At 38.0% G+C, this 12,447-nt stretch overlaps 1 protein-coding gene across 1 annotated transcript in view; it reads right to left on the bottom strand.

Annotated features, from left to right (window-relative positions):
- Positions 1-12,447, bottom strand: part of vipr1b (vasoactive intestinal peptide receptor 1b) — a 44,198-nt gene that overhangs the window by 22,497 nt on the left and 9,254 nt on the right. Inside the window, exons 2-3 of the mRNA XM_083530186.1 lie at positions 7,584-7,674; positions 6,204-6,317 (exon numbers count right to left, since the gene is read on the bottom strand). Of these exons, the coding sequence (XP_083386312.1) occupies positions 6,204-6,317; positions 7,584-7,674 (205 nt within the window). The remainder of the gene's footprint in view (positions 1-6,203; positions 6,318-7,583; positions 7,675-12,447) is intronic.

Raw genomic sequence — 12,447 nt, 5'->3', positions numbered from 1 at the left:
CGGGTTCACAGCTCTGATTAACAGCTGACTCATCGCCTTGGTCTCTTCATCTCAAGCCACATTTCAAATCCCTCAAGTCACCAATGTCCTTTTAACCTAAAGAGAAAAACTTCACATCTGTCGCTTAATCGAACCCTCATCTATGATTCAGTACACTTGACTCAGTCTGCTCTTAAACTACCACTTCAGAACACTGATCCTTCACAAGACAGAATGACATTTCGACAATAATTTTAGCCTAGCTGCTTCGTCTGAGCACATTTATTACAAATCAATCGCAATAGAAAAACATAGGATCCTGCAACAAAGCGGAAACCAGGATATGAAATCAATATTAGAATTGCACCAGTGTCACGCTGATTATGGGAATTAAACTGATAATGGCATTTAACACTAAAATCTCACTTTTTTATTCACTGACATTTAAATATACTGCATATGGCATTAATGTGATATTTCAACTAAAACCTGTCTTTTTTTTATAAAAGGTCAGGTCACTGTGTGTCAATTAGGATTACTATTTCTATATTAGACCTATTATTATCTCTCCTTTTCTGCACATACAAGATGTCCACACTCGGCCAGTGTTTCTGTAATTACAGAGTGAAGAGAGAGAGAGAGAGAGAGAGAGAGAGAGAGAGAGAGAGAGAGAGAGAGAGAGAGAGAGAGAGAGAGAGAGAGAGAAAGAGAGAGAGAGAGCATGATAGAGAGAGAGAGAGAGAGAGAGAGAGAATGATAGAGAGAGAGAGAGAGAGAGAGAGAGAGAGAGAGAGAGAGAGAGAGAGAGAGAGAGAGAGAGAGATAATGCCATTCCTCCCATATACTAAAGGTGTAATGGTACACGTATTAGTACCAAATTTGTTTGGTACAGGGCTTTCGGTTCAGTTCACATGTGTACCGAATGCAATGCAATGCAATCTGAGTTCTGAACGTATTTTAACAAGTTTGAGCGCATTTTTTTATTTATTTTTTTTATTATATTTATTATTAAACTTAAAAAAACACACATTACAAAATACAATTAAAAACCGAGGTACGTATTGAACCCTGAATTTGTGTACTGTTACACCCCTACCATCTACAATGGACAAATGTTGGAAAGCTGCACGTTTAAACAGGGTGAATGCGTTTCTGTTTTGAATAAGTTTCAGTTTTGAAATTCATTTTGGGCACCACAGAAGGGGTTATCATTCACCCTATATTTTCTAACTAAACTATTGCAAAAAATAATTAAATAAAATTACATTTAAATTTCATGTTTGTGTTGATGATGAAAGCTATTTTCATTGGTTTATTAAAATTGTCATGAATGAATGAATAAATGAACCCAGCCACTAGGGTTCCTCTTAGTGATAGCTACTCTTGAAGGAGTAGGAAAAATTCTGGAGTGTGTTAGATGAAGTGGTACAAGGTGTACTTAGGAATGAACGATTGGTGATTGGGGCAGATTTCAGTGGGCATGTAGGTGAAGGGAACAGAGTGATGAGGAGGTGATGGGTAGGTATGGCCTTAAGGAGAGTAATGTGGAAGGGCAGATTGTGGTAGATTTGCTAAAAGAATGGAAATGGCAGTGGTAAATACTTATTTTAAGAAGAAAAAGGATCATAGGGTGATGTATAAGAGTGGAGGAAGGTGCACACAAGTGGACTATGTTCTATGCAGGAGATGCAACCTAAAGGAGATTGGAGACTGTTAGTTGTTGGCAAGGGACAGTGTAGCTAAACAGCATCAGGGTGGTGGTCTGTAGGATGCACCTGGAGGTGGTTTTGGAGGTAAAGAAAAAGAGGAGAAAAGTGAGGACTGTAGTTTGAGATTCAGGGAAGAGGTCAGACAGAGGTTCGGTGGTGCTGAAGAGGTGCTGGATGATTGGGTAACTACTGCAGAAGTTATAAGGGAGACGGCTAGCAAGGTTATTAGTGTGACATCTGAATATAGAAAGGATGACAAAGAGATGTGGTGGTGGAATGAGGAAGTGCAGGAGAGAATAAGGAGAAAGAGGTTGGAAAAATGGGATTGGTTTCGACAGAGAGATGAAAAAAGTAGGCAGGAGTACAAAATGAGGCAGCAGGTAAAGAGGGATGTGGCTAAAGCAAAGGAAAAGGCATATGAGGAGCTGTATGTGAAGTTGGACACTAAGCAGGAAGTGGAAAGGATTAGTAAGGAGAAAGTGAGAGCAGCTATTAAGAGGATGAAGAGTGTAAAGTCAGTTGGACTCGATGACATACCAGTAGAAGCGTGGAGATGTTTAGGAGAGATGGCAGTGGAGTTTATAACCAGATTTGTTCAACAAATATAAATAAATGAATGAATGAATGAATGAATGAATGAATGAATGAATTGTTTAATTTCTTGATTCAGAATTTATTACTTTAATTTTCCTGCATGAAAATGTTTTCTAACTGATTATCATTTCTAAACCGCCACATGTCTTAGTCATGCACACTCTTTCATGGCCAAGGCAAAACAAGCAAGTCATTGCAAACAACACCAAATGCAATCAACGTAGCATTTCACAACATTTTGACAACACTACAACATTTGAACATTTCCTTTTGCCATAAGTAACATAAAACCAAAGGGATATTCCTAGCATTGTCTTACCAGCCTAGTTTTAAAAGTGAGCTTTCATCACTTTTAAAAGGTCTTAAAAAGGTCTTAAAAAGTCAGGAGCTGTGTTTTACAGGATGTGTCTCTTTCCACTGTCATATCCATCTTCGAAATATATATATGAAATAAAATATTGTTGAAATAGTATGACATGATGTAGAGAAGCCTGTGTGTACAAGCTGTGCCAACACAAGCAGGATTATTCACACACTCGCCTGCCTATCTTGTATACACCTGGAAGTTTCTTCTTTTGTAGTTGGAACTCAGAGCCAAAACTTTCCTCTCTGTTGGTCCCCAAGCCAACAGTAAAATGTTTAGCAATTTCATGCACGGTGACATCAAACAAGCACAGATTTAAAAGTTTTCGCCGCTGGCTTAATTGTGTCATGAACTGCGTCTCATATCAGAAACTATGACCTCAAATTTAAAAGTATTTACTAATCTATAAAATCCAGAAGACTGGTATGCAAAACAGATTTTGGCTAAGTGGGAGGTTTTTATCATTCAAACTTGGTGTAGCATTGCATATAAGTATGCAATGCTAGTGTGTTTAGAGAAGATCGTTTCATAGTTAGATCGATGTTTCTATTATTATATAATTTGTTATATAAATTAATACAAACAAAACAAGCAATTATAAATATTTCTAATGACCCCATACAGGGTTGCAATCTCTAATTAGAAACCCATCTATTAAAATGTGAAGAACAAGATCAATCTACTGCTACAGTACAGGACCGTAACGGGTAGCAGACAGTGACACAGCTGCACAGATGCTCTATAGAGTCGGTCTGTAAACTGGAGCAAGACCTCCACAAACAAGACGGCTGGGGCTCCAGCTGTCAGAACTACAGACTAAACAGACCCAGCAGAAGTATGTGTTTCTCACTAAAAATCAATTATCCAACATGCATAGATTGTTTACAATTTTTAATCGTATGCCACTATCCTCCCAAATACAAAATATTTTAAATGTATTTGTCTTTGGAAATGTTGTTTTCTATTTCTAACAAATATATCCAGAGCTTGTGTAAAATCTATGGTTTCCTAACAGAATACTAAAATATTTACTGTAGAACCTCTAGAAAATAAACACTTTTTACAAGCCAGTATTTAATAGCTTTGTTTTGATTTTGGAAAATATGTCATGCTGAATTGCTGTGCTCCTTAAATGCTGCTCAGCACTGAAATAAACAGCGGTTCTGCAATGCTATCACATTCTTGCTCTTTTAGAAATCACTCCATTTACACAACCTAAGTGAAAAGGGTGATGAATCACTGATCTGTCCATCAGAGAACAGCATTATCAAAACCCAGCAGCATGTCTTGTGAGTCAGACTCGAATAAAGACGTGCCACACAGGCAGCCCTGAATGTGGATGGATTTCTGTCTAAGGAAGAGCAATGAGATGTGAGTGACGTGGAAGAACATGCCAGCTCAGAAGGAACAAACACAAAGAAACAAAGGAAGCAGTAAGGTCAAAGCACACCCACACCATAATATACATGGACACATACACACTAAATTGGCTGTGATTTATACATTATAAGTGAAGATGTGAATGAAGCCCACAGCCTACACACTTACAAAGCCTAATGGGTATGTAAGGACGTACCTTAACAGAAAGCTTTATTCACAGCTTTAACACAGGTTATTAATATTGCTTTTAAGATTCTGCAGATAAGTAATTACATAATTTTAGATTTCAATTTTGGATTAAATTAAATGGATCCCTTCAAACATATAATTCATTCAAATTACTATTCTAAAAGCATGCTGGTTATATAAGTCTACAACATCAAATTTTTTATATTTAAAATTAAACTATGAAATTAATGGCACATTTATTCAAGACCTCTACATCGAAATTATTGGTACTTTATAAATAAAAAAAAAGAAAGAAAAAAGAATTAGTCAACTGCAAAAGTGAAGCATTTGTTCGATGTTTTGAACCCTTCAATTCGTAAATTGGTTCTGACAGTCCTAAATCCCCAGGCAGAAAGAGAATGAGAGTGCAAGAGAGATATTGCAGCTAGATGCCAAGGTTCAGCTAGGAAGCATGAGCTCCTTTTCAGCGACCAGATAGTGTTTATTCAGTCCTCTCATCAAAAAGACTGCACACAACATGAGCAAGTAGGTGAAAGACTTAAAAAAAAAAAAGTTTAACTTTTCTTCAACTTTTCTTTTACAAAATCATGACAATACTGGCCCTTTGTACAAATCAGGTACATATTAAGAATAAGGAGCAGGAAATTTTAATTTAAAATACATTAAAGGCAAGGATGGACACTTGGAAACTTGCATACTACAAGAACGAGGGCAGTCAACTATGTGCTACCATTACAAGAAGCTGATCCACCAGATGGCAACCTTCCACAGGCCACCTGCATTACCATAAAAATAAAGAAAAATGATTTCCCTCCCACCACCTCTGCACATTTTCCTATGTTAGACATTAACACTAATTCCACTCTTCACATGGGCATGAATGTGGCAGTACTGCCATAACACTCTTTCAGCTCCACTATGCAATTTGGCTGTCCTCTTAAACTCTCAGCAATTCAGTACTCAGTCTAGCACTTTCTCTGAATTCTCTCAGAGTGCCACTATGCTACAGATATGCATCAATCACTGAGGAAGAGTTCAATGTATTGCTCTATACGAGCATTCTTTTAGGAACACTGAACCTTTCATGTAAAAGAAACAGCGTAATGCATTTGTATGTGTATGGCACTCTAACAACTTTTACCTATTGAACCCTTGCTAGTGCACTGAAATAGCTTTCTACTAAAGCTTTTCATATTGTAATAAGTCATAGGGATCAAGAGAGCCAACAAGGCACACACACACACAAAAAAAAAAAAAAAAACATATTCAGTTCCCTATATATTTACAAACTGGGATTTTTCTAATGCATAAAAACTCCATCTGCTTGAGGCTATTACAGTCAATAGCCCTCTGGTCGATTTTCTGTTTACATCATCATCACAACATAAAAATTGAAACTCAACAGGCTTATATTGTGCATTTTAACATGGTCTTACCAAATAATCGCAAAATTCTTCCAACTCTTATGCCTTAAATATAGTTACGGCTAAAATATTATACACGTATGCCCCATGGCTTTGATTTTTTGTTTAATGGAGTGTGTATGTTGATACACACTAGTTATTAAAGCAAGCTAATATTAGATTTGAAGTCAATTTTTTCCCAAAACACCATTACAGTAAAAAAAGCTGGAGGTTGGAGGTATAAATACATTGCAATAACAAATAGCTAAAAGAAACAATTCGATTTTGAAATCTCCACATCCCATTACAGAGATTTCTCACCACACCATTTCTGCCAGCAGCCATTAAAGCTCAGACAACAAAACAGCCTCTTCAAAAGTCTGTTATGTAATGAATCACTTTCGTTGTGGAATCTCAGGCTGGTTCAGGGGAGGAAAAACACATTCCTACAGGTCTAAACTTTGTTCTAAACTACATTTCTGTTGCCTAATAGGACTGCTGAAAGACCGGATACAACAAACAGTTCATGTTTTAATTTTATTTTAAAGTCCACTCAGCTGCTCACAAAATCCTTTTGTGCCTCACCTCCACTCTGGTGCTCGCTGAAGTGCCTGAAGTAGTTCGGACAGGGAATTACCACCAGCTCTCCGACTTTGGCTGACGGCCAGCAGGTGATGATGTCCCACATTCCTTTGCAGCCTGGTAACACAAGGGAGGATTTACCACTCAATCACAGTGCACATTAATTGTCCCTAATGAGCATTTAACAACTGTTTTTCCAGCATAACACACACACACAGTGAAGAGGAACTGGTATTTTACAAGATTTAATTTATCTTTTTTTGTTTCAAATGCACACAATATTTGCACCAAACAAAGTCGTTACAATAAAATTAACTAAAATAATTTATGTTAGTTATGGTCAAAAGTCCTTACTTCACTGGATCTCTATTGAGACGTCCCGAACATCTCATCTCACCGTCCCTTTAAAGTCGTTAAATTATGAACAGGGCAAAGAACTTATAAGACTTTAGCTGTAATTTTATCAACAAGCGAGTGTGTTTTATAATGGGAGACCATTATAATCTGCTTTTGTTAAACTTTCTTTCGGCTTCTCCCATTAGGGGTCGCCACAGCGGATCATCCGCATGTTTGATTTGGCACGTTTTTATGCTGGATGCCCTTCCTAACGCAACCCTCCCCTCCCGGCACTGAATCTGCTTTTGTTAACTATTGTTAACTTAGAAGATCATTTTTTGCTTTCTGATTATCTCATTTAAAAAATCTTCTGACGAAGCTTCTGTATTTATTCGGATTATGTACACCTTTAGACTATATTGATATATTCATCGTCATTGTAACGATAAAAAAAAAAAAAAACCAATTAACTCTTTTTATGGTCCAGTCTCCTATGTTGTACTGTCGAGCTTTTAGGGTGATTCTAGAAAAACAATCCATAGAAATGAATATCTACACAGGGTCAAAATCTGGTATTTCCTACCAAAGTTCAGAAAAAAATCAGATAGGAAGCGTGCAGGAAGGTGTACTTTTCCTGTGATGAGTTTTTCAGAGGATCTCGAGACTATCTGAAACAGAAGTGGAAATATACAACTATCTCTTCAAACCACTCAGTTGGATGAGCGTGGTCTGTGAGACCCCTACTCCTCTTGTTATCTTCCTACAATGTGAGCATGGCTTTCACTTCAGAGAAATGGAATTACACACTGGTTGTCACTGCAAAGAATGAGTCACGGGAGGACAAATAATTTCAGAGCTCAAAGAACTTTCAGAAGCCCTTGAAGCTGGCTTTGTGAAGGCTGGGGCAAAAAAAAGTTTTTTTTTTTATTCACCAACCGGCATTGCCTCAGTGGTTTGAAAGAAAAATGCCCACAGACTATTACAATGTTGAAAACGCATCACTATCAGTAGGGTGACCTTCAGAATCCTGGGTTATGTAAACTTTACCTGATGTTATATTTCCAGAAGTTCTGTTTTCACATCGCTCCCTCTCCAACTCGATTTCATTTGCCACATCACACATATGGACTGCAATGCTCTGTGTGAGAGACAACAGGAGAGGATAAGGCTTCAATATGCTGATGATGGAAATCACCTTATTGTTTAATCTACAGTGTCTTTATATGGTGCAATACATTGCAGATGTTTTAAGGTTAGAAGGACACTTTCTGATAGCATTCATAATAGGCATAAAACTAAATCACATCATGAGTGTGAAATTGTGCAGTTCACTATAATATACAGTCTCGTTCACCATGAACTTCATATTTTATGTAAAATCAGTGTAACGCTATGCTTTTTACACAATTTCAGCCTTCCAATAGACACAGAATGAGTGATGAAATGCAGCAAGATAAAATAATGCTTTGAACAAGTGAAGGCCAGTGGGAAGAATAATCAGAGATGACAAATACATAGTGACAGTAACTGGCCCATAGATTGAATGTCTAAGAGGATGGGAATGACCAAGAAAGCACAAAACAAGTCATGAATGTCATGGAAGATGATGTGTGTCTTTAAAAAAGAGAGCTAAAGAGAGTTGAGTGAGAATTTACTTGGGAGAGAAAGGAAGAGAGAGGGAAGAAGAAATAAACAGAGAGAGAGTATGTATACACTCTTCTGAGAAAGGCAACTTATTCTTGTCTATCACACAACAGTTACCAAAAAGAAATGCAAGTGGACAAAATATTGTTATGCAACACAGGGCAGCTAAACATACGTGAAGGAGATGCTAACTGCCATTTGCAGAACTCATGAGCTCAAAGGGTCGTCAGATTAGTTGATATTTTTTCAGATCTTCAGTCAATTGTTGAAGGTTACAGTATGCCTTCCACTCAGAGAGCAGGGTCAATTATTCTCTTTTGGACCCATGGTTGTGGCATTGTTGAGATTCCATCTGACAGCCTTTTGACGAAAGGACAAACATTCTGATCGTTTTAACCTGAAGTCTTTATGGACTCCAGAGTTCTGTATGCTTGGTGAACTGCAAATACTTTTTCAATCCCATGAATGGCCCAGAAAAATGTTACTTGGCCTTCTTGAATATGGTGATTTGTGACTTGCGTTAACCAAACCATGGACGTCATAGTACATGTAAGCTGCATGTCAAATAATATAAATAACTCAGCTTGTTATATAACTTCCAATCTGTACATGCCAAGAAAAAGGTTATTATGGTTCCTAATATATAAAACCAAACGTTGAAAAGACTACAAACTATAATTAGATCTTCTTTTCTGCTACACCACTGATGTCATGGCGGACACCCAAAAAGCACTGCGCTTTTTGGCTAATTTAAAATATATAAAAATTAGACTTCGTTCGGGTGCGATATAGCCTCATTTCCAGCCGTTCAAAAAATGTCGTGTCCACATATTCCAAACATGCGGAGCCCAATATTTATTTATAATAAACTGCCTAATTCCAAGCCTACAAAAATAATGTCTTCTTCATCTCATGTGTGTTTATGCTAGGCATCCAAACACAATCAGTCGTTAGTTTGTGTTTTAGTTTAAAATTAAAGATACTGACACACACAGTGTACAATACAACTAACCAACTTTTGCAAAACTGTCACATGTGGTTATGTTGCTATATTTAATTTACTATATTTAATATTTGTAAAGCACTTTCAAACACTCTCAGCCTGCCAACAGTCATGTTTAACTGAAGATCATAAGATTATAATTTCAATACATCTAAAAAACATTCTTATAATGCAAACAAACTGTGATTTTATAAACAAAACAGAGCACCCTAACAAAGCGCCTATTTCGATGACAAAGTAGATCAAGCCAAGTAAAGATTATTCATCAATCAGCGTGTTTGCACTTGACTTAATACCACAGAATGTTAGCTGTCTGGCTATAAGGGAAACGAAGCACTATGCTTTTGTGTTTCAACGATTTACCGTAAATGTAAATACCAGCGAGTTCTCGTTAATGACCTTTAGCCTACGACTAATTATCTGCTCATAGAATTTCAGTAAGACGCTTAATTTCTAATTAATGGGTATTAATGAATACATTGCTATTAGAATGTTATACAGTGAGGAAAATAAGTATTTGAACACCCTGCTATTTTGCAAGTTCTCCCACTTAGAAATCATGGAGGGGTCTGAAATTGTCATCGTAGGTGCATGTCCACTGTGAGAGACATAATCTAAAAGAAAAATCCAGAAATCACAACATATGATTTTTTAACTATTTATTTGTATGATACAGCTGCAAATAAGTATTTGAACACCTGTCTATCAGCTAGAATTCTGACCCTCAAAGACCTGTTAGTCTGCCTTTAAAATGTCCACCTCCACTACATTTATTATCCTAAATTAGATGCACCTGTTTGAGGTCGTTAGCTGCATAAAGACACCTGTCCACCCCATACAATCAGTAAGAATCCAACTACTAACATGGCCAAGATCAAAGAACTGTCCAAAGACACTAGAGACAAAATTGTACACCTCCACAAGGCTGGAAAGGGCTACGGGGAAATTGCCAAGCAGCTTGGTGAAAAAAAGGTCCACTGTTGGAGCAATCATTAGAAAATGGAAGAAGCTAAACATGACTGTCAACCTCCCTCAGACTGGGGCTCCATGCAAGATCTCACCTCGTGGGGTCTCAATGACCCTAAGAAAGGTGAGAAATCAGCCCAGAACTACACTGGAGGAGCTGGTCAATGACCTGAAAAGAGCTGGGACCACTGTTTCCAAGGTTACTGTTGGTAATACACTAAGACGTCATGGTTTGAAATCATGCATGGCACGGAAGGTTCCCCTGCTTAAACCAGCACATGTCCAGGCACGTCTTAAGTTTGCCAATGACCATTTGGATGATCAAGAGGAGTCATGGGAGAAAGTCATGTGGTCAGATGGGATGGGATTTTGGGGAACAACCTCCTTCCCTCTGTTAGAGCTTTGAAGATGGGTCGAGGCTGGGTCTTCCAACATGACAATGACCCGAAGCGCACAGCCAGGATAACCAAGGAGTGGCTCTGTAAGAAGCATATCAAGGTTCTGGTGTGGCCTAGCCAGTCTCCAGACCTAAACCCAATAGAGAATCTTTGAAGGGAGCTCAAACTCTGTGTTTCTCAGCGACAGGCCAGAAACCTGACTGATCTAGAGAAGATCTGTGTGGAGGAGTGGGCCAAAATCCCTCCTGCAGTGTGTGCAAACCTGGTGAAAAACTACAGGAAACTTTTGACCTCTGTAATTGCAAACAAAGGCTACTGTACCAAATATTAACATTGACTTTCTCAGGTGTTCAAATACTTATTTGCAGCTGTATCATACAAATAAATAGTTTAAAAATCATACATTGTGATTTCTGGATTTTTTTTTTAGATTATGTTTCTCACAGTGGACATGCACCTACGATGACAATTTCAGACCCCTCAATGATTTCTAAGTGGGAGAACTTGCAAAATAGCAGGGTGTTCAAATACTTATTTTCTTCACTGTATATCAAATCCATTTTAATTACTAGATCATAGCGTGTTTCCTTTTCGGACTATGCACTGCATTCCAAATCTCTCACACTCCTTATATCATTATGATGTGATTTTTACATCTTCCTCAAGGAACACATCAGCTCAGAAAGCAAGATATTTGCAGAGCTGATAAAGTCCACATACTTTTGTGTTCTTAGTCCAATAATTTGCTGGAATTTATTTCTTTAAATCAATTAATGCAATCCTTGTGTTTTGACATCTTCTTCTCCTTCTTCTTCTTCTTCTTTTAGCTGCTCCCATTAGGAGTCGCCACAGTGGATCATCCGTCTCCATACCCCTCTGTCCTCTACATCTGCCTCTTTCAAACCAACTACCTGCATGTCTTTCCTCACCACATCTATAAACTTCCTTCTTAGTCTTCCTCCTTTCCTCCTTCCTTGTGACTCCATCCTCAGCATTCTCCTACCGATACACCCCATGTCCCTCCTCTGCACCTGTCCAAACCATCTCAATCGGGCCTCTCTCACTTTGTCCCCAAAACGTCCTACATGCGCTGTCCCTCTAATAAACCCGTTTCTAATCCTGTTTATCTTCATCACTCCCAATGAAAATCTCAACATCTTCAGCTCTGCTACCTCCAGCTCCACCTCCTGTCTTTTAGTCAATGCCACTGTCTCTAAACCATACAACATACCTTGTGTTTTGACATTTACTCCTCATATAGTCCAGGTCATTTCCAAACACAGTCACTAACAATCCGACTCTTACACCACTGGATACTTCGAGAAAGTTGGTCTACTCCAGAGGAAAACATTCATTTGGCTCTCTTTGGCCTTACATTTCTATTTACACTGCACAAGAAATATACAAGTGCTGTAGGATGACTCAGCACACTGGACACTGCTTTTCTATCTCACACACAGGCAACTTTTTTTGTTTCTTTGCCATAGAGCCTTGCATTTACAAGCTCATCCCTCACCAGGGCACTTAATATGCTGAAGTCTGAAGAATCAGACGCCATCATTCATTCTGTGTGTCTTTTCTCTAAGGACTGGCCTGTGGTCATGAAGGCACTAATTAATTATTGTACAAGACGGCTCACAAACACTGTTTCTACACAAAACACTTTAGCCCTGCAAATTAAGCACTGACTCGCTTTTAAATTGGATAAAATGTATATGAACGAAGCAGTGAAGAATGACTCAGGATGTTAATCAGAACACATGCCATCTGTATATGAGCACTTAAAATAAAAGGAACACTGTTTGTTACTGAGAACACGAGAAAGATAGCATTAAAACTAATCTCAAATTCATCAGTATGGTTTCTACCACACCTTCCGTTTACTGGTCCAACCTTGAGA

The sequence above is a fragment of the Silurus aristotelis genome (genome assembly GCF_946808225.1).
Source record: "Silurus aristotelis genome assembly, chromosome: 25".
In the NCBI taxonomy this organism is placed as follows: Eukaryota; Metazoa; Chordata; class Actinopteri; order Siluriformes; family Siluridae; genus Silurus; species Silurus aristotelis.
This window is presented reverse-complemented; position numbering and strand designations above follow the sequence as displayed.